Source organism: Ovis aries, chromosome 14, assembly GCF_016772045.2.
Source record: "Ovis aries strain OAR_USU_Benz2616 breed Rambouillet chromosome 14, ARS-UI_Ramb_v3.0, whole genome shotgun sequence".
Taxonomy (NCBI): domain Eukaryota; kingdom Metazoa; phylum Chordata; class Mammalia; order Artiodactyla; family Bovidae; genus Ovis; species Ovis aries.
In genome coordinates, this window is record NC_056067.1 from 34,324,365 (window position 1) to 34,347,064 (window position 22,700).

The 22,700-nt window shown below is 44.1% G+C and overlaps 1 protein-coding gene across 4 annotated transcripts in view; it reads left to right on the plus strand.

Annotated features, from left to right (window-relative positions):
- Nucleotides 1-1,514: 1,514 nt before the first annotated feature.
- The window catches only part of PHAF1 (phagosome assembly factor 1), a 31,471-nt gene continuing 10,285 nt past the window's right edge, over nt 1,515-22,700 (plus strand). The window contains exons 1-9 of one of the 4 annotated variants that reach the window (XM_042231791.1): nt 1,515-1,589; nt 1,698-1,818; nt 10,008-10,090; nt 13,741-13,824; nt 19,428-19,471; nt 21,022-21,101; nt 21,386-21,480; nt 22,261-22,358; nt 22,450-22,562. In XM_042231791.1, the coding sequence (XP_042087725.1) occupies nt 1,755-1,818; nt 10,008-10,090; nt 13,741-13,824; nt 19,428-19,471; nt 21,022-21,101; nt 21,386-21,480; nt 22,261-22,358; nt 22,450-22,562 (661 nt within the window). In that variant the 5' untranslated portion in view covers nt 1,515-1,589; nt 1,698-1,754. Of the gene's footprint in view, nt 1,819-10,007; nt 10,091-13,740; nt 13,825-19,427; nt 19,472-21,021; nt 21,102-21,385; nt 21,481-22,260; nt 22,359-22,449; nt 22,563-22,700 lie in introns of all 4 variants that reach the window. The other 3 variants (XM_042231792.1, XM_004015056.5, XM_060398008.1) reach the window with 3 other exon arrangements.

A 22,700-nucleotide genomic window follows, 5' to 3' on the forward strand; every position in this document is an offset into this window, starting at 1 on the left:
ATGGTGGCCCAAATGGAAAGGAAATCCAAAAAGGGGGCTATATATATATATAAACATATAGTTAATTCACCTTGCTATATGCATCGGTAACTAAACACTGTAAAGCAACTACAATTTTTTTTTTAAAGGGAGGAGGGTCCTGTTAACACATGTATCATAGTTAGCCACTTCTCTACTGATGGACTGGAGTGGGTAGCCTATCCTTTCTCCAGCAGGTGTTCCCGACCCAGGAATTGAACAGGGGTCTCCTGCACTGCAGGTGGATTCTTTACCAACTGAGGTATCAGGGAAGCCTGGACATCTTAATGACTCAGTTTTATTCTTTTGGCATAGGATGTTGCAAATGGATAGCTTTCTCCATGTTTATTTTATTATCAGTAGAAATGACCTCAAGTTTTGGTAGAATCTCCCATGTTACACTCCTACCAAACCAGTTTAAGAATTCAACATGTCACTCTCTGCTAAAAACATTTTCCTCCAGGGGCAATATAATGGAAAGAATTTGAATTCTACCCCCTCGAACCAAAAGGCCTTCAGCCTCTCTGGGCCTCTCCCCCAACCCCACCCCCTACCCCCTCGCCTGTAAAGTGAGATAGGACCAATCTTGCATCCCAGGGTGGTTGTGAGAATCCAGAGATTCCGTCCATGAAGGGTCAGCTCCAGAAGAAACCTGGTTGTCTTTCAGTTTTAGAGTGCCCCAGGGCATTGGCCAGAAGCTCAGGCTGAACAGGCTGGAGGACACCCTACTCCCGACTTGTAAATGAGGAAACAGGCACAAAAAGCACCATAGGTTTGATGAAAACCACACAGCGCTGGCGGCAAAGCCGGTGCTCGGGCAGAGTCTGAGCGGCTGCCAGCAGTCTTCGGCTTGCAGCCCTCGGGACTGTGCACAGCGGAAGGAGGTCAGCTATTTAGCTACTCTCTAACCTAGTTCGCTCCCTCAACTTCCCCACCCCTGTCCCACCCCAACACAAGTACTCGAACCCACTCCTCGCTTGCTTTGAGCTCAACCCAAGCCCCAGGGGCCGCAGGGAGAAGGAATCATTTCTGGACAACTAGAGGCAGCTGCGGCCACCGTCAGTCTCGGCCCCAACCGGGAGTGGTAGGGCGCTGGGGCGGCTTGAGCTTTGAGGCTCCACATCCTCCCTCCCCGCTGGGCCTCAGACTGTGCGCTCTCGGAACTCCTTTTGCGTTCAGTGACTGTGAGTGGGACGTACATGTAGACGGCAGAGAGGCTCTGTATAGCCATGTTACATGTATGTGTTGCGTGGTCACGCACCCTTTTGTGAAACGTGTTCACTGTGGTGTGCGGATGTCGGGGCGCACGGAATGTGATGCTCCTCATTCCAACACCCGCACTTCCGGAAGGTACTCACAGGCCTTTGTGTTTTTTGCAGGACTGTCGCAACCGCCTATCCGGTGTTTGCGCGGGAGTGACTCCGCCTTAGCTCCGCCCCCGCGATTGAAATCCCGCCTTCGCCCCGCCTCCGCCACACTTTACGGCCTTGCACGCCACTTTTGCCGCAGACGCTCCTGCTGCCGCCGCTGCCCCAGGCTGCTGCCGGTGAAGTGAGGTGAGGTGAGGTCAGGTGAGGTGTAGTGTGGGGCCAGTAGCGCTGGCGACAGGATAGAGGTGGAGAGCCGGGCCGTCGAGGGCCGGCGGGGGTGGTGAGTCACCTGCTGCTTTGTTTCTTAAGCTCCGGTCCCGTCTGCGCTGCCGCAGGGAGGCCGCCCCGGCCCGGAGAGCCGAACCAATGCTGGATCTGGAGGTGGTGCCCGAGCGCTCTCTGGGAAACGAGCAATGGGAATTCGCGCTGGGTGAGTGTGGAGTCTTCCCCCACGACCCTTCTCGCTGATCCTTCCTTCTTTCCCTGCCCTTCCCATCTCTGGGCTCTGCCCCTTACTCCCCTGCACCCGCGGCTCCTTGACTCTTTGGGACTCCAGTCACTAGATACCGGCCCCGACCTGGCAGCCTGTCGCTCAGCCGGGCCCTGACGCCTTTGCATCAGGCTTCGGCGGGGCCCCTCCCGGGGCAGTGCTACAATAATAATAATAACAATGGCTGACACGCCCCAAACGTTTACATGGCCTGACCCTGTTCTCCGGTGCATGATTATATCAGGCTGCCTCCGGGGAGGCCTGAGGGTCGCTAAGATTGTTACTTCTGTACCCATTTTACAGACCAAATAGCTAAGGAGTGACTGACATCCTTAAATACTGCTCCGGTAGTTCATCTCCCTTTGCTTTTCTGGGCCTTGTGTAGCCTCTCCGGAAGGAGAAACCTAGGCACCGTTCTCATCGTCACATACTGGGGAGCTAGTCAGGGGAACTGAGGAGAGTTTTTGTGTTTTAAAGCAACTGCTGACTAGCTTCCTTCTCGTTTTTAATGTCGATGTGTGGTGTAATCCTAAACCCAGACTTTAGCGGAGAGAGTGAATGGTTGAATGATATAAGAGTTTGAGTAAAGTAACATTTGGTTTGTAAAAATGCAGGTTGGGCATTCTGTGGGATTTGGCCCATGTTTTCCCCTTTTCCTCAATGTCGCTACCTTTCTGTGTACTAGTATTTGGATTCAGTAACCCCAGAGTGTGTTTACTTTTATGTTCCAGCACTGGGAAAAGGGGGTGGGGAGCAGGTGTTTGTGCTGTTTGTTTGTGCAGGCCTGAACTTTTGTCACACTAATTTGGGCTACTGGACTGAATCAGCTGCTCCATTGGGCTATAGTTTATCCTTGAATCTGGAAGACTCCTGTATATGGAGATAGGGTAGGTGAGAAACTGCAGAACACATTTGCTAATGGAATTCTACTGGTGCTCGTGTCTCTGAACTGAATAGCAAGCTGCCTCTGGGTTGTAGGAGCCAGTTGAGAATTTGCAGCCCCCTTCTCCCATAACTTAACTGGGATGAAACACTTCAGGTTCTTGCGAAGCACCAAGAACCTGATTGACAGGCTAATGATATCATTGCCTCCAGGCCCATTTGTTTTGCCGATGCTGTTTGGCTTCTAGTTAGGAAAGAACCTCCCCTAAACACAGCTTCTCATCCCAGGACTTCACAGGGCAGAGTGAAAACTATGACTATAGGTTCAAACTGTGCTTGATGGTGTGACTAGGTTGTGTATCTACAAGTACAGTCTCTGGGTCAAAAGTAGAGAGTATCATTTGAGATTTGCAAAAAATGAGGTGGGAGAGTAAGGTTGCTTCTATCAAGTGTTGTTGTGATACTTTAACCCCTACTCCAAAGTTTTCCAGTTTCTAGGAATCAAAGATTTGGGTAGTTCTTTCAGGCTGTCTAAATACCAACCACAAGTAGTGAAAAGAGCATTTCTGTATGTTGGGCCTAGAACTGAACTTTGAGGGAAAGCTCATACAGGGAATAAGCCTGATGAACATCAGCCTTGATGATTCCTTTTTCTGTCTTGAAAGTCTGCACTTAGGGGAGATTCCCTGGCGATCTAGTGATTGGGCTTCCCTGGTGGCTCAGAGGTTAAAGCGTCTGCCTAGAATGCAGGAGACCTGGATTTGATCCCTGGGTCTGGAAGATCCCCTGGAGAAGGAAATGGCAACCCACTCCAGTACTCTTGCCTGGAGAATCCCATGGAGGGAGGAGCCTGGTAGGCTACAGTCCATGGGGTTGCAAAGAGTCGGACACGACTGAGCGACTTCACTTTCTTTCTAGTTGTTAGGACTTGGCATTTTCACTGCGGTGGGCTGGGGTTCAGTCCCTGGTTGGGGACCTAAGAGGCTCCAAGCTGTGCAACATGGCCAAAAAAATCCACATTTTTGTATTATGTCTGCCTGAGAGATGGTCATTTAACTTCCCTAAGCTTTTTATTAAAAAGTAATTTTCCCTCTTTCTCAGTCTTCTTACCAGCCCTTAACACATTTAAGCTGAAATTTAGGCTGATAGGTAGGGATAGGCCTAAGAAGTGAATCTGTGCTTTAGAATTATATTCTTAGGCTAAAGTCACCACAACCCTGTGAGGTTATCTCTATTTGCCAGGTGAGGAACAGGCTCAGAAAGGTAGAAAGGATAAAAAGAAGCCTAGTAGAGATTTCCTGCTTCTCACTGCTCTGCCCTTCTGAGGATTGGCTCAGCTTAGTCTCCAGGTTTCTTTTTAGCATCTGTGCAAATGCAGATGTATCCAGTTCTTGCCTTCATCTGCCTGGCATCACAGTGAGGAGCTGCATCCAGCTTTTTGGCTGCCTTCCTGACCTTTGTACTGTTAGGAGATTAGGGAACAACACAGAGATAAGAAAGCCTAGGCAGAGAGGAATCTTTTGCTGGTACCACCTTGGCTTGACCAATGGTGGAGCAAAGGCAGTGCAAACTTAAGTGTTTTCAATGAGACTTACAGAATGTATTGGTGTGGAGACATATCTCTAAATTTGTTTTTAAATTAATCTTTAAAAAGAGATAGCTAATAAAGACCTGCTGTATAGCAGAGGAAATTCTCAATATTCTATAATGACCTATATGAGAAAAGAATTTTTAAAAGAATGGCTATAGATAGATATATATAGAGAGATATATAACTGATTCACTTTGCTGTATAGCAGAAACCACAACATTTTATATCAACTATACGCCAATATTTTTTTTTTTTTAACATCGTGAAGATCCCCAAGCTGGGTAAATTTAAAGAGTGAGTGGACAGTAGCCTTCTCTGAGATCACCTTGTTCCAGAGAGACTAGGGGCTTACTCTGTTGAAGGCTCATTCTGTGGATTCTGCTTATAGTCATTGAAAATTGAGTGAGAAGAAGTAGGCATATGCCCTGAAGAATTTAGTCTAGTGGAGGGGAAGGATTACAGAAATATTTCATTTTATTATTTAAAAAACAGTTTATTTTATGGAAGAGACTTGACCTGACCAGAGAATTCAGAGGAGGATTCTTATCAATCTCTAGGAGCCAGGAGCCAGTACTATTCCTGGAGCCAGTGAGCACCAGGAAGGCCCTGTCAGAAGTCTGCTGCCAGATTTCTCATCTACACTTCCATAGACGTAAATCTTCCAGTCAGTTTCTTTGTTTTTTTTAAGTGGGAAAGATAGATGGGGGCGGGGGGGGGGGGCGGTGGGAGCTGCGAGCAATTTGGTATTGTAACTAGAGTGTGATGTACTAGTGGGAGATCAGTTCCCCAGATTCCTTGCTTTTTAGTTACCTTCCTGGGACACTATCAGAGAGACTCTGTTCAGTGGGGGAAAGGATGTCTGTTAGTAGTGTGTTGTGGGCATGGGTTTAGGAAGAAAATTTGAAGAGATGGGTAAGGAAGAGGAATTTAGTTTTCTGGCTTGAGTGACTATAGATATTAGAGATACTGAAGTCCAGAATATAGAGGAGAGGGTAGAATGAAGAGAAAATTTAAAAGTTGCTTTTTTATCTGTCAACTTTTTATTTGACTTTGATTTATACAGAAAACAGATTAAGATGTGAATCAGAAACTAGGTGGTTGGGTACACGAGGGATGAGCAGAAGGAAATATCGTCCGATATCAAGACCTGGGAAAGTCGGAGGAGCAGCAGGAGAGAGTGATACTGATGGAGACAGGAAGAAAATTCTCAGAGGAGGAGGGTGATCACAAGGGCTAGAGGATCTGGGTATTGTACCTGATTGCTTTGTTTCACTCCTTCAGAGCTTAGCAGATACATAGGACTACTTCCTGTGGTGTTGAGCACGGTGATTGAGTGCTAAGGATACAGCTGTAAGACAGACAGCTCTACATCAGCAAGGAGACATAAAGGCAAGACTTACAGATAAATAAATGGGATGGGAGGTTTGATTAGATAAGGCAGTCAGGGAAGTGAAGTGTGAGCCAAGACCTGAAGAGTGAGAAGAGCTAGCTATGGGAAGAACATTCCAGCAGAGTCCAGAGTTAATGCAAAAGCCTAAAGTGGAAAAGAGCATAATGTGTGCTGGGAGGCTTGGTGAGAAGTGAAAGGAATGATGGGGGTAGACAAGGTCCAAAGTATTCAGGGCTCTTGGCTGAGGGCATATTGGCTGGGTTTTATCTCCCTGTAATGGGAAACCTCTGCCTTTTCTAAAACCAGCTTGAACATCGGGAAGTTCATAGTTCACGTATTGCTGAAGCCTGGCTTGGAGAATTTTGAGCATTTACTTTACTAGCGTGTGAGATGAGTGCAATTGTGCGGTCGTTTGAGCATTCTTTGGCATTGCCTTTCTTTGGGATGGGAATGAAAACTGACCTTTTCCAGTCCTGTGGCCACTGCTGAGTTTTCCAAAGTTGTGAAAGTGCAGCACTTTCACAGCATCATCTTCCAGGATTTGAAACAGCTCAACTGGAATTCCATCACCTCCACTAGCTTTGTTCATAGTGATGCTTTCTAAGCCCCACTTGACTTCACATTCCAGGATGTCTGGCTCTAGGTGAGTGATCACACCATCGTGATTATCTGGGTTGTGAAGCTCTTTTTGTACAGTTCTTCTGTGTATTTTTGCCACCTCTTCTTAATATCTTCTGCTTCTGTTAGGTCCATACCATTTCTGTCCTTTATCGAGCCCATCTTTGTATGAAATGTTCCCTTGGTATCTCTAATTATCTTGAAGAGATCTCTAGTCTTTCCCATTCTGTTGTTTTCCTCTATTTCTTTGCATTGATCACTGAGGAAGGCTTTCTTATCTCTTCTTGCTATTCTTTGGAACTCTGCATTCAGATGCTTCTGTCTTTCCTTTTCTCCTTTGCTTTTTGCTTCTCTTCTTTTCAGAGCTATTTGTAAGGCCTCCTCAGACAGCCATTTTGCTTTTTTGCATTTCTTTTCCATGGGGATGGTCTTGATCCCTGTCTCCTGTACAGTGTCACGAATCTCTGTCCATAGTTTATCACACACTCTATCTATCAGATCTAGGCCCTTAAATCTATTTCTCACTTCCACTCTGTAATCATAAGGGATTTGATTTAGGTCATACCTGAATGGTCTAGTGGTTTTCTCCACTTTCTTCAATTTAAGTCTGAATTTGGCAATAAGGAGTTCATGCTCTGAGCCACAGAAAAGGCAGAGGAATCAGAGATCAAATTGCTAACATCCGCTGGATCATGGAAAAAGCAAGAGAGTTCCAGAAAAACTATTTCTGCTTTATTGACTGTGCCAAAGCCTTTGACTGTGTGGATCACAATAAACTGTGACCTATATGCAGGTCAGGAAGCAACAGCTAGAACTGGACATGGAACAACAGACTGGTTCCAAATAGGAAAAGGAGTACTTCAAGGCTGTATATTGTCACCCTGCTAATTTAACTTATATGCAGAGTACATCATGAGAAATGCTGCGACAGAAGAAACACAAGCTGGAATCAAGATTGCTGGGAGAAGTATCAATAACCTCAGATATGCAGATGACACTACCCTTGTGGCAGGAAGTGAAGAGGAGCTAAAAAGCCTCTTGATAAAAGTGAAAGAGAAGAGTGAAAAAGTTGGCTTAAAGCTCAACATTCAGAAAACTAAGATCAAGGCATCTGGTCCCATCACTTCATGGGAAGTAGACGGGGAAACAGTGTCAGACTTCATTTTGGGGGACTCCAAAATCACTGCAAATGGTGATTGCAGCCATGAAATTAAGACGCTTACTCCTTGGAAGGAAAGTTATGACCAACCTAGATAGCATATTCAAAAGCAGAGACATTACTTTGCCAACAAAGGTCCATCTAGTCAAAGCTATGGTTTTTCCTGTGGTCATGTATGGATGTGAGAGTTGGACTAAGAAAGCTGAGCGCTGAAGAATTGATGCTTTTGAACTGTGGTATTGGAGAAGACTCTTGAGAGTCCCTTGGACTGCAAAGAGATTCAACCAGTCCATTCTGAAGGAGATCAGCCCTGGGATTTCTTTGGAGTGAATGATGCTGAAGCTGAAACTCCAGTACTTTGGCCACCTCATGAGAAGAGTTGACTAATTGGAAAAGACTGATACTGGGAGGGATTGGGGGCAGGAGGAGAAGGGGACAACAGAGGATGAGAGGGCTGGATGGCATCACTGACATGATGGACGTGAGTCTGAGTGAACTCCGGGAGTTGGTGATGGACAGGGAGGCCTCGCGTGCTGCGATTCATGGGGTCGCGAAGAGTCGGACACAACTGAGCGACTGAACTGAACTGAACTGAATGGGAAACCATTGGAGGGTTATAAGCAGGCTAATAATGAGTAAGGTGTAGGATTTGTACAGTTCAGATGATGGACCATATAGTCCACACCCTTTGGGTGGTTAGGTAACTCTTCAAGCTAGAACAGTTCTCTGATTTCTTTGCCATATACACAGTTGGTTCCTTTTGGAGGCCATTTGTAGCTTTCCTCAACTAGCAGCTGTGTGACAACCGGTCATCGGTGGCTTCTTTGTCTCCTCCAGGTGGGTTACTCCTGAATGACTCAGGACCCAAGACTCCAAGGCCAGGAATTTGATGTGGTTAGGTGTGAAAGAACTCTCCCACAAGAAACTGGTTTGTGCCATGTGGTCTTCTCTTTCTTAGCACCTGAGATTATCTGTCTTGCCCACATGGATGTTTACTATTCTCCCTGGGAGAGACAGCATAGATGCTCCTCGATTTATGGAATGCCAGCGCTGAGGAATGAATGCATCAACTTGTTCATATTCTCAATGAACATTTAAGTCTCTACCAGGTTCCAGGCCTTGTGCTGGGAATACCTTAAGGTCTGGTTACTCCAACTTTCTTCAAACCGTAGAATGGGCCACTGAATAAAGGCAGGGTCAAATTATCATTTAAATGTAGATGGGCCATACATTTTTTTAACCTACTGCTTTCTCTGTGAGCTTCTCTGCACATCTCTCCTCTAATCAGAGGTAAACTGATCTTGAATGTGAGCCACTGTCCTGGCCCAAGGTCATGTGGTGGTCTCTCTTCCTTTCTCTTATTACCTAGCCCATAATCCTTCAGTCTCACTAAATAAATGTTTATTCAACAGCTACTATGTGGGTCCCCAATGCTGGAGATCCAAAGAGTGGTGAATAACAGTGAATAACACAGACACTGTCCTTGCACTCATGAAACTTTGTTTTTGGATTGTTTCTGTGAGTTTCTTCTTATTTGAAACATAATGCACTCTGTGAAAACATACTTTTACTGTTCTCCATGAGTCCCTGAGCTTCCCTGGTGGCTCAGATGGTAAAGAATCCACCTGTAGTGTGGGAGACCTGTGTTCAATCCCTGGGTTGGGAAGATCCCCTGGAGGAGGGCATGGCAACCCACTTCAGTATTCTTGCCTGGAGAATCCCATGGACAGAGACGCCTGGTGGGCTATGGTCGATGGGGTCACAAAGAGGTGGACACAACTGAGCAACTAAGTACATGTGAGTCCCTGGAATCTTAGAGATGTCATTGTAGTTTCAATTTCTTAAACTGGGGCAGGGAGGCATATATTCATTTGTTTATAATGGGCCATAAGTTAAATCAAATGTTAAGATTTAGAGGATGTTTGTGGGTTGATAAGTGAGAATCCAGTGAAATTCTTGGTAAAATAAGTTGAGTCTGGTAGACATATGATTCTTCACTTTTTAAATGAGCGCTTACAAATCATCTGCTCCTGCTGACTCAATGAGGAGACAAATATCAGAAAGGAAAAGAGGAAGGACTTGCCTAGGTTATACTTAATCATGGCAGAGTGAGAATCAGAATCGTGGTCTCCAGAGTCATGTAGTCAGTGCATTTCTTTCTTTTTTGGTTCCTACTGACTTGGCTTTCTCCAACCCCTTTGCCTGCTTAGGGATCAGCATAGAAGTCCCCATTTCCAGGAAGTCTTTTCTATTTACTCCTTCCCCTTATACAGTCCAGTTTTTCTCTTAGTGCTTGCTGTTAACTTTATTCTCTAGATCTTACTACTTATTGGGCTTATTAAACTTTTATTTACTCAGTATGTCCATAGACCTTAGAGGCTCCCATTCCCACCCTTGGCTTTACTGCAAGGACTAATGCCTAGTACACTGATAGATGTCAGTAAGTGGATAGCCCAAGTAACCACACAAATGTCCTTGTTTTATTTCAGGAATGCCTTTGGCTCAGGCGGTGGCCATTCTTCAGAAGCACTGTCGCATCATAAAAAATGTTCAGGTTCTCTACAGTGAACAGGTGAGTGGTAACTAATTTGTTTACTGAAATAGCATCCCTAATCAGTGACTCACCTCTGGAGGTTAATGCTCTGGGAGATACTGACTGGCAGGGATTCCTAGGTCAATGTGTTTGAATGGGAGTGTCTTTAACAGTCACTTACCAAGTACGTTTTCTTTTATTCTGAAACACTTATAGTTTTGATCATCTAGTGCTGCTAGAAGTTTAGATGAGCAGTAATAACCAAACTTGCTTTTTGATTATGTTTGACTTATCTACAGGCCCTTAAAAGGGGAATGTTTCGGTGGGAGGCCACTTCAGGGATTGTCTGGTCTTCTAGGGTACTTCCCTTCCACTTTCATGTTCAAAGTAGTCTTTTCTGCTTTGTCAATTGCTTTGGTTTGCATTCAGGATTGTTGCAGTGCAGATTTCTAGCTAGCAGAACATCCCAGACTTGAAAAGAAGCAGGTATAGTTCACCCTTTTAATAAGAATGATCTGATAATATGAAAATTGCAAAACATTGGTTCCAAATTAATGGATGTGTTTTACTCTTATTTCTTTTGTCTGACCTGTGGTAATCTTTGTTAAATGTTGTGCCAAGAACTACCCTTATAGTATAATGTACATGCCTACAAAGACCTTTTCAGTTTCTAGAAAGAGTATATTTTAGGTTAGCTCTGGTGCAGAACTTTCTGAATACCAGGATTTTTTAAATTGGGTTTTATAAGTAAAGTTGGAAACATTTTTATAGACCTTTAGAAATAGGATTCTTCTTAACTCTCTAAAAATACCACTTCTTTGGAAGCCATGGTTCTTCTAGGACACAGGCATTGTGGTGCCCTATGGAGCGGCCTTTGTGGTGCTCTGTGTGTCATAAACCTCAGGGGATAGTTTTGATCCTACGCAGGCTACAAGATATTCTCAGTCCTTTTCTGAGACCTTTCAAGTACCAATTTGATGATTTTAGTTCCATTTGTTTTTATTAGTTTCTGATCCTAAAGCAAATGGCAGGTTATTTTTGACATGAAGGGGACTGAGACTTCTATGTGGCTTCCACATTTGGCTTAGTGTCAGAGTTGAGCGTGTTACCTATACCCAGACATTATTACATTTTATAGCACTGTGCACCTCTGACAGCCTAGTGAGGCCCATGTGAGAGATCCTTCTGAGACAGAGAAGGCTTAATTTCCAAGCAAGTATTTGGAAATTCTTGTGCCAACCACAGGACTTGTGGGAGTGGGCAAAGGTTTGTGGAGCCACAGTGCCAAAGTGGTTTCTCTTTGAAGAAAAATGAAGAATGGTGACTCTTCCTCTTTTTTGCAATCAGATCATACCTAACCTAATCTGACTCTCAGCATTAGACCATGAGGGAATTACTCAATGACAAGTAGCAGCCATCAAAACAGGGATAATGGGTCTGCTGCTCAAGCTTGTAGCCATCTGTACATTTAGTTCAATCAGATTTAGGCACCCAAGATTCGATACAGTTGAAAGTAGTCTTTAAACTTTTTAACCAGTTTTTTAAATGAGGCTTATATCTTATATCACTATCTTGTCTGTTATTCCAGTCTGGGTACAAATAGTTGTTCTGGCATTAATTAAGCTAATTTCCCCTAATGTCTTCTAAGCAGCTGGAACAACAGGGTTTTAAATCCAGACCTTGGTTCATATCCATGCTTTCCCCATTTCTTGGTTGTACAGCTGTGGCAAGTTAATAACCAGTCTGGTTCTCCAGATGGTTTCCTTATAACAGAATAATCTTTTTATGAGGATCAAGAGGAAATGGCCTCTCAAAGCTCTGATATGATGCTTCTTAAATGTGGATCCTTTCCTTGTTGCCCTCCTTCCCTTCTTTTCCCATTTGTCTCTTTGCTTCATCATTTGACCCCATTAAACATTTCATAAATTTCTTGTTTCCAGCAGATCACAGCTTGAAATTAAATGTGCATGTCAAGTAGATCCCACCTGAGAGGGAAGAGATGTTAACAAGTAACAGAGACAGTTTTATTGAACTGGAAGGACCTCCTTAAACACTACATAGCACATGTGATTTTGGTTCTGGAGATATAAAGTACCAATAAAACATTAATTGTGAGGATGATTTGGTTGCTTTTGAATACTGCTTAGTTATGTCCTAAATTGTAGAAATGCCAAGGGAAAAACGATCAGATCTTGGAAGTGTGTTAAGAAATTCAGATACTCCGAGCAAAGGTCTTTAAAGATTCTGAAATGTTGCTTCATCCTGTTTACCTCCATGGAATAAATAGAGGGAGAAATAAGAAATATTCTCCCTCAGAAATAGAGGGAGAATAAGTGACCTAAGGTGAGGTTCATTATTCCATCATCTTACTTGAGTCTTGTTGGTTTTAGAAAAACATTCATACAGACCTACTGGAAAATTACAACATTCTTTCTTCCGATGTTTGCCAGGCATGATGGAGCCACCTGGGCCTACTATCTTGTGAAGATTAGTGAGGTGGAGGGGAGTGGACAGTATGAACTAATCTCAGAAAGCTCTTTCTAGAGAATTTTTCCAGTGAGGCCCACACCAGCAGGGGCACCTGGCCTTCTAGCCTATATCTCTATCTCTGACAGGCACCACCTTCAATCACTGAGCCTACCTTAAGAAGCTCTATAAAGAGAGAAACTTCTCTAAATCTTTTTGGCAGCTATGTGCCAGTTTTAAGAAAGGAAAGGGTTTTGAATGGTGGTGTTTTTCTTCTACTGCTGGGCAGCGTGGTTCAGGGCAATGGAGAGTCTTCAGACTTTGAATTGATTGCTTTGCAGCAGAAGCAGGCAGGTGGGACAGACTCCAGGAAAGAGTATTATATGCTGAGTGCTGTGCTTGGTGCTTTCTGGTCTACTGTCTGTCTTCATGACAACCCTGGAGGGGTAGGGATGACAGTATTCCCATGAAAAAACAGAGAAGTTTAGAGAAACACTTAAGGTCACCAGCTCACCAAGTCTCAGGGCCAGCTCTGTCCATTGCTCTGCTGCTGCTCCCCTCCCCCCAGGACTCATAAGGGGCAAATATAGAAATGACTCCTTAGATCTCAGATTGGGTTTTACAGAAAGAGGCACATGTGACATGGGATGGTGTGTGTCGGCGGCGGTGGGGAGTGAGAGTGTCATCTCATACATAATCAGATCACAAGGCACTTCTTTGTCCAAGAATATGTCGAAAAAGAGTCAAAGAATAAAATGTGTTTCCTTTGAGTGGTACAAACAGCCTGGGAGTGAAGGAACATAAGTTCAGCTAACATGCACTGACCATTCCTTGCTGAATTTGGATCCTCGTGAGGCCTTTTATAAGGCTTGTATTTCTCATCAATTACTGTGTAGCTTTGACAGCAGTAAATAAACTCATGCTACAAATATGGACCCTGAACCTGTGAAAGAAAATGGCCTATATGCCCACATAAGTTTGACTTTTCTCCCAGGTAATAACTCAAAGCCTGGAAAAGAGGCTGTTTTCAACCAGTATTATGAAGCAACAGTTGCAGACTGGACATAGAGGACACTGAATTCACAAACCAACCTGTCAGCTGTCTACACTTAGATACTCCCTGTGCAATGCATTTATGTTGTAAGGTTTCAAATTCAGCTGGTGCTGATGAGTATACTTAGTTGTTCAGAGTGTGTATTTATTTATTATTTTATCTTTTGTAGTCTCCTCTAAGCCATGACCTCATCCTTAACCTGACTCAGGACGGGATCAAACTACTGTTTGATGCTTTCAATCAGAGACTTAAGGTAACTATAAATGACAACTGAAGTTTCATGTCAGGGTGATTAATGTGTGCAGTTGTGGAATGTTTCTGAAACTCCTGAGTGGGAGTAGGCTTGTGGTTCAGAGACAGCCACAATATAGGAGACTGAAGCTGTGCTTGTCCTCCTAAGAGAGAAGCTGGGGGTAGATTGGGATGGTTGGAAAGAGACTGGGAGGGACTTTAGTTCTGGGCTCCAGAGGTGAAGGGGAAAGAGTGTTGAAGATATGGAGAACATGCTGTAGGGAGCAGGCTTTTCTGTGTTGAATAGAAAAATGAGAGGAGGTAAATATTTGTCATAGATTATCCTGAGTCTTTAAAATGGGGCCTAACTGCAGAATAGAACTGAAAGACTTTAGTCAGATTTTTGTATCTTATTGTTTTACTTCATTCTTGGGTCAAACAATAAGACTTGGAAGAAGAAAAATGGAACCATTCTTCCTAAAATACTGAGGGCTTGGATTTTAACACCACCAGCACTGAGTTGATTCTTAAATCCCTTAAAAGAAATCTAAATAAACAATTTGCTGGTATGTCTTAATTGGCATTCGAGTACAGTTTACTAGCACCTGTTTCAGACCAGGATGTTTTTAATGCACTATTTACAAATGCCTGGACATGATAGGTTAGTCATGTGACATCTGACTCATGCCTGAGTCACAAGGTTGAATGTGGCTTGGGGCAGTGGCATGTCAGAGCTGTCGTCCTGGTTAGCCTATGGAGCTGCCTTTCCAGAAGGCTTGGGTACTTCCTACTTCTCACCATCCCATCTCAAGTGAGCTGTTGAGTTCAGAGAGTACCTGGAAAAATAACCTGTATATGGAATAAGAATTCTTCATTTATGCTGCCTTTTCAAAAAGGAGAGTTTGATGTGAACACTCTTATCCCCACAGCACCCTTGCCTCTCTTTATAGGCTCAGTCAACCTGGCCTACTGACCAGAAGCCCCACACTGAGAAAGGGTAGAAGCTGGTCTTCAATGTGGCTTCATCACAGATCAGGGGAAATTAATCTGGAAACACCTTTACAAAGAACCATTTGTCTTTAACTTGGTAAATCCACTGTAGGAAACTTAACCCAAAAAGATTAATGGGGAGGGTAATATTGCCAGGTATTTATAGCAGAGCTTTTCATAGTAATGAAGCGCCAGAAGTAATCTAAATGGGCCTAAATCAAATCCCTTATGATTATTACAGTAGAAGTGAGAAATAGATTTAAGGGACTAGATCTGATAGATAGAGTGCCTGATGAACTATGGACGGAGGTTCATGACATTGTACAGGAGACAGGGATCAAGACCATCCCCATGGAAAAGAAATGCAAAAAAGCAAAATGGCTGTCTGAGGAGGCCTTACAAATAGCTCTGAAAAGAAGAGAAGCAAAAAGCAAAGGAGAAAAGGAAAGACAGAAGCATCTGAATGCAGAGTTCCAAAGAATAGCAAGAAGAGATAAGAAAGCCTTCCTCAGCGATCAGTGCCAAGAAATAGAGGAAAACAACAGAATGGGAAAGACTAGAGATCTCTTCAAGATAATTAGAGATACCAAGGGAACATTTCATACAAAGATGGGCTCGATAAAGGACAGAAATGGTATGGACCTAACAGAAGCAGATGATATCAAGAGGTGGCAAGAATACATAGAAGAACTGTACAAAAAAGAGCTTCACGACCCAGATAATCACGATGGTGTGATTACTCACCTAGAGCCAGACATCCTGGAATGTGAAATCAAGTGAGCCTTAGGAAGCATCACTATGAACAAAGCTAGTGGAGGTGATGGAATTCCAGTTGAGCTATTTCAAATCCTGGAAGATGATGCTGTGAAAGTGCTGCACTCAATATGCCAGCAACTTTGGAAAACTCAGCAGTGGCCACAGGATCACGAAAGGTCAGTTTTCATTCCCATCCCAAAGAAAGGCAATGCCAAAGAATGCTCAAACGACTGCACAATTGCACTCATCTCACACGCTAGTAAAGTAATGCTCAAAATTCTCCAAGCCAGGCTTCAACAATACATGAACCATGAACTTCCCGATGTTCAAGCTGGTTTTAGAAAAGGCAGAGGAACCAGAGATCAAATTGCCAACATCACCTGGATCATGGAAAAAGCAAGAGAGTTCCAGAAAAACATCTATTTCTGCTTTATTGACTATGCCAAAGCCTTTGACTGTGTGGATCACAATAAACTCTGGAAAATTCTGAAAGCGATGAGAATACCAGACCACCTGACCTGCCTCTTGAAAAACCTATATGCAGGTCAGGAAGCAACAGTTAGAACTGGACATGGAACAGACTGGTTCCAAGTAGGAAAAGGAGTACGTCGAGGCTGTATGTTGTCACCCTGCTTGTTTAACTTATATGCAGAGTACATCATGAGAAGCGCTGTGACAGAAGAAACACAAGCTGGAATCAAGATTGCTGGGAGAAATATCAATAACCTCAGATATGCAGATGACATCACCCTTATGGCAGAAAGTGAAGAGGAGCCAAAGAGCCTCTTGATGGAAGTGAAAGAGGAGAGTGAAATGGTTGGCTTAAAGCTCAACATTTAGAAAACTAAGATCATGGCATCTGGTCCCATCACTTCATGAGAAGTAGATGGGGAAACAGTGGAAGCAGTGTCAGACTTTATATTTTGGGGCTCTAAAATCACTGTAGATGGTGATTGCAGCCATGAAATTAAAAGACGCTTACTCCTTGGAAGGAAAGTTATGACCAACCTAGATAGCATATTCAAAAGCAGACATTACTTTGCCAACAAAGGTCCATCTAGTCAAGGCTATGGTTTTCCAGTGGTCATGTATGGATGTGAGAGTTGGACTGTGAAGAAAGCTGAGCGCCGAAGAATTGATGCTTTTGAACTGTGGTATTGGAGAAGACTCTTGAGAGTCCCTTGGAATGCAACCAGTCCATTCTAAAGGAGACCAGTCCTGGGTGTTCATTGGAAGGACTGATGCTAAAGCTGAAACTCCAGTACTTTGGCCACCTCATGTGAAGAGTTGACTCATTGGAAAAGACTCTGATGCTGGGAGGGATTGGGGGCAGGAGGAGAAGGGGATGACAGAGGATGAGATGGCTGGACGGCATCACCAATCAATGGACATGAGTCTGAGTAACTCCGGGAGTTGGTGATGGACAGGGAGGCCTGGCGTGCTGCGATTCATGGGGTCGTAGAGTAGGACATGACTGAGTGACTGAACTGAACTGAATCTAAATGGGCAACAGTGGAGGGTAGATAGGCAGCCTATGGCAGAATTTCAGCATGGTGAGGAAAATGTTTAGTGAGCACTTAGTACCTGTTAGTCACGTGGCTGAGTGCTTCCCATGCATTTCCTAGTTTAATCCTAACAAGCCTGTGAGTGGTATGGCTTACTAGTGAGACAACAGAGGGACAGAAGATAAGCAGTCTACCTGACACCAGGCTTTTAACTCTATTACCAGAGCATAGCGACTGGCTGCTGGGAATAAAAATGGCTTAGGTTCTGTTGATGAATGTGGGAAATAAATGGGATAAAGTGTGTGAGCATACTGTGCAGAAATGCAAGGAATTCAAAGTATCCTTGAGTGGGAAAAGAGATAGGGTAGAACCATCTCTCTGCCTTCTGTGAGTCCCTGTGAAGGGAGGGCTGGGGCCCTGCCTGAGAGTATGGAATCTGAGGAAGCAATCCCTCAGGTACCGTTGATGGGCACCAAGTCTGACTTGACCAGTCTGCCTGCCCCACCATATAAGGGCTTCAGAAGTCGCCTCTCCCCACTGCTGTCCCCTGCAGTTCCCTCATCCTCTCACTCCCTGACTGTGAGAGAGCCCTGTGGAATGAAGTTTCACAAGTCACAATCCGTGCAGCCACCTGTCTTTTCCTTTCCTATCTTGTCTGCTGCCATAACTTCTCCTCTGGAAAAATCAAGGTATATTTCCAGCCTGGAGGTAGAAAACCATGGCTCTCAGATTTCCCCAGCTATCTGTCCCTGTGGTTCAGCAAGCATCCGTGGGCGAAAATCTGCTTGTTGATTCTGGCAAGGGACCCAGAGTGCTAACCATCTTGGAGTCCTTCATGTCACAAGTGCCATAGTGTCACAGGAAGAATATTCTGGAGGCCCACAGGCTGAGTGATGGGCAGCCCTTGGGGGACCATTGGTCAGCCATAGTGGTAGCAATCAGAGGGGCAGAGTGCTACTCCTGCTGCACGAGCAGAGGTTCTGGCTGAGGGTCCAGGCCTCTGGCAGCCTGGGATCCTGCCCTCAGTAAAATGGCATACCCACTTAGCATAATATACTGCCATGCCCCAGCTTTCTGAAGATATTGTCATGAATCACAACTGTTCCTCTGCCCTTGCATGACCTCCCTCAGCACCTCTTTTCATGTTTTTGAGCTTCATATTACCCTTAGCTAGCTCCATCCCAGGCAGACTCCCTGACATGTGTTGTGTACCCTTCTATGCAAACTAATGAGCCAAACCTCAAAGAGCCTAACCAGTGAATGGCATATACTGGTAGCATAGGAAAGGGTAGATGGAAATGCTCCCAACAGCCCAGCAGAGGCAGTGATTCTTAGCAGCATGTAGAATCGGAATAGCTGCACCTTATAGTTAAGAAGAGCCCAGCTTGTAGTTTTCCAAGTTAGGAACAGGTCTGACCACAAGTGAACTGCCTGTTATATCTCTGCTCCTGTGACAGTGCCAGGCGCCCCGTCACCCAGTGCCCACAGTCCTTCCCAGAATGAAGCCCTGGTTGTCAGGGCAAACAGAGTGAACCGGCTCTGCTTGTGCTTCTGCAGTGGGAGCCAAATCTCCCAGCTGGGGAAAGCAGATGGTTCGCCTGTCCTCAGTCAGCTATGCTACTGGCTAGACGTCTAGCCTTTGATGCCATGGACATCAAAGACTTCAGATGCGGATTACTTGGCATCACTAGTGGCTGGATGTTCAATGCCTTTTCCTTTGTCTCCTCCCTGAGTTCTTGGCATTTCATCAGCTGAACCCCTAGAAACTTCACAAGGGTCCTGAGGTTCTCCAAGTTGGACCAGATGCTCTTCATTAGGGATATAACAATATGGTCACACTGGACCTAGGCTAATAAAATGACTTGTTTTCTAATAAGATAGACCACCCCCGCTCTGTCTGTTTTTTGGTAAACCACAATATTTTGAAACTGTTTTTGAAAATGACTTGATTTGGGTTTTTATAATGCAACAAAGTATAGCATGAAAGAAAAGGGGCTCAGTACTCCCCTTACAGGTTACAACCTTCACAAGCTGCTTGCATTTGTTTTTGTGGAGGGTTTCACTGTCCTGTCTCACAGTATGTGCAGTCTTATGTATGACCCAGCTGTAGACTAGATACAGAAACTTGACCCAGAGTATCCACGGACATCTGTTGAACCATCCTCTAGAGAGAGGGGGAAGATGAGTTTATGCCATGTGTGGTGTCGGTTTTTCTTCCAGATTTAAAAATAAAAATAGACAAAATGTGTAGTGCTTCAGGAGAATTTCAGCTAGTGATTTTTTTTCCCTCACTGCTCTATAAATGTCTTTTCTAATTAACCTTTTTCAACTTTAGAGCTCTAATAGATCTTAAACATTTGCTTTTTGTTTTTAGGTGATTGAAGTATATGACTTGACTAAAGTAAAGTTAAAATATTGGTAAGTTTTCTCCTGGTTTGTGTCCTAGGCTTGGCACACCTGGGCTTATTTTATGTTTTCATGACCACGAAAGGTGGGACCAACCAAATATAGCTGACTCTGAGGCCTATGCTAAAGAGAATGCCCACTATTTGTTGGGGCGGGGGGCGCTGGAGGGGGGATCTGCTTTTTAGAATGAAAATGAGAATAGCCTGTATGGTGCACACATATTTCAGCTCCCATATGGTAAGTTGTTGTGCTGGCATCTAGAATATTCTGTTCAGTAAGCTTCCTTAACAAGCTTCCCTTTTGAGGATATCAAAGGGATCAGTTCCTGGGTTTCAAGCAATATCTGCCTGTAGAGAAGTGGATAAACCAGATGCATAATAGCACTGACCCCTGCAAATTCTGGTTATCTCTTAGTCTTATTGGGGCCTTCCCCAATAAGGTCTGGCTTCTCTTTACCTTCTTAAGAATCACTGGTGGGTAAGCGAGGGGTCGAGAGTCAGGCTGCCCTGGGTTTGAGTTATGACTTCTTCATTTTATTACTCTGCGAAATTGGGCAAGTCACTTAACCTCTTTGAGCTTGTTTTTTCTACAGAGAAGTGAAAGCATAAATCTGGCTGCTGAGTTAGGAAAACTACATGAAATAATGCTGATAAAGCATATAGCACAGTGCCTGGTTAAAAACAGAGGTGCTCTAGATGCTAACTGTTATATACAGACTAGATAAACAGCAAGGTCCTACTGTATAATGGGAACCTATTTTCAATATCCTGTAATAAATCATAATAGAATGTGAAAAAGAATATATATATATAAAATTGAATCACTTTGCTGTATAGCAGAAATTAACACAATATTATAAATCAACTATACTTAATAACATTTTTAAAATGCAGAGGTATTCCATAAGTGATACTTATTTTTTAAAAAATATTCTTAACCTTTAAGCATTCTCCTTAAAGTTAGAAATGACTTATCTTCGTGCTCATCATCTGAAATCACATGCTCCTCTTTGCTCCCAAGCCCACTCCCTCCCAGGTATTTTTCCTTTACTTGGGATCATTCCTCCCCATCCACTTACCCATTCACCCAGTTGATGAGTGCTGGTTCTTCTGCTTGTTAGGAAAACAAGCTGCCTTGCTTGGCTGTATCCTACATTTAAAATGTTCATCCTCTTTTTAAGAAAGTTCCTTTTCAGGACAAACTACTCATAGGCATTCTGAGAAAACACATTAACAATGTCTATTTCTATGACTCTTCCTTATCCAAGTCCAAATGCCATGGGGCTGAGGCTGGATTTACTTCCTTCTGAACTGGGCCTGGTCACCATAGATGTCTTGGGAGGTCCTAGAGGGCTAATCCTCTGTATCAGCCTCAGAAGAATTGACTATTTCTGACCTCATTAATTGTCTCTTATTTAAAAGTTCTATAGTTAAACCTTTATTTTTATATAATTATAGCCTCAGCCCCCATGGATTTTAAGAGTAACTCTTCCAGCCACCATCTCTAATGACCTGTGAGTGCATCCTACAAGCCTGGTATTAAAAAGCGTCTTTGTTTTTCAGTGGCGTGCATTTCAATTCTCAAGCCATAGCTCCCACCATTGAGCAGATTGACCAGTCTTTTGGTGCAACCCATCCTGGAGGTAAGCCCAGTCCATCTGATTCCTCTGGTTATAGTAGCAGCCAATAGTAATAAATCTGGCAAGTGGTGCCATGCCAACCCCAACCTCAAAGCTCCTATTGGATTTGGGGGCCGGCACTTGGGTGTGAAGGAAGGCTCTCCCCCATGGTTGTCAGCCTAGTAAGTCAGTTTCAGAAATGAGACACAATGAAAGTGTTGCCAGTCATTACTGCCTGTCAGGCTGGTTTGTGTTCACAGCTTCGGATGCCATTCAACCTTGTCATTTTCTTCTCCCCACTCCCACAGTGTACAACTCTGCTGAGCAGCTCTTCCACCTCAACTTCAGAGGATTGTCTTTCTCTTTTCAGCTAGATTCCTGGACCGAGGCTCCCAAGTATGAGGTTAGCCTTTTTCTTTCCCTGATATTTATTGCCCAGTGCCCGGGTGACAAGGGGCAGAAGACAGTACCATTGGAGGAGGCTGGATAGGTACCCTTCCTTTGGTTTCCTTAATCTCTGAGGTCTTCAGAGGCCCCTTAGGGGTACAGTGGGTGAAGCTGACAGAACAAAGCCCAGGCTGGCATTCCCAGGAGGAGGGCGCTTCCAACTGAAGTGAGGTCGAGCTTGCTCTTCAGAGGGAAATCCATGTCGTGTGCTCTAAAACTCCAAATCACCACAGTTTTTCTCAATGGCCTAGAATTTGAGAGAATTCATTCTTTGACAATGGCATCCTTAGTGTTATGAAATTGATAGTTTTTTGTAAGTTTTACATTTTATTAAAGAAGGCATTTCTACATTTTCTCCCTGATGAAGGAAAGGAAAACTAAGTAAAATTAAAGGTGAACTTGCATGGTTGAGTGAATTTATTGACCTGGACACAGATCAGACTGTGCTTTGACCTGGCCAGTTCTTGTTTTTTTTTATTTTAATACCTTGATAAATAAAGCGAGCAAATTTCAAAGTTTCTCAGAAACCATTCCACACTGCAGATAACAATACCCAGTGAGAAAATGGATACAGAAAATGCGTACCAAATAAGGCAGTACCAGTGTCTGAAACTGAGATATTCCTCTTCTAAATTCCCTACTTTTGTGACCTGGCCAGTTCTCGAAGACCATGAGTATTGGGAAAATGCCAGGGCTGCAGTGTGCTTTTAGTAAAACATTTATCCTGTGTTTGCAGCCCAATTTTGCCCATGGTCTGGCTTCTCTTCAGATACCCCATGGAGCAACTGTGAAACGAATGTATATCTACAGTGGGAACAGCCTACAGGATACCAAGTACGTGTAGGGGAGCACAGGCTTCATGCTAAGGCCATGGGTTCCCTGGGAGGGAGGACAAAGTCTCTGCTCACTCTGTGCCTGCCCCCAGGGCACCCGTGATGCCCCTGAGCTGTTTCCTGGGCAACGTGTATGCTGAGAGTGTGGATGTTCTCCGGGATGGAACTGGACCCTCAGGTTTACGACTCCGCCTCCTTGCTGCAGGTCAGTTCCTGGCTTTGGGGTGGGGGGTTCTCCATTATAGCCTTGTTGAGATGGTCTAAAATCCCATGTCCTTAGGGATAGCTGGTAGAAGACAAATGGTGCTGACGTTTATGGTTAGAAGTTTTCATTTGTTTGTGA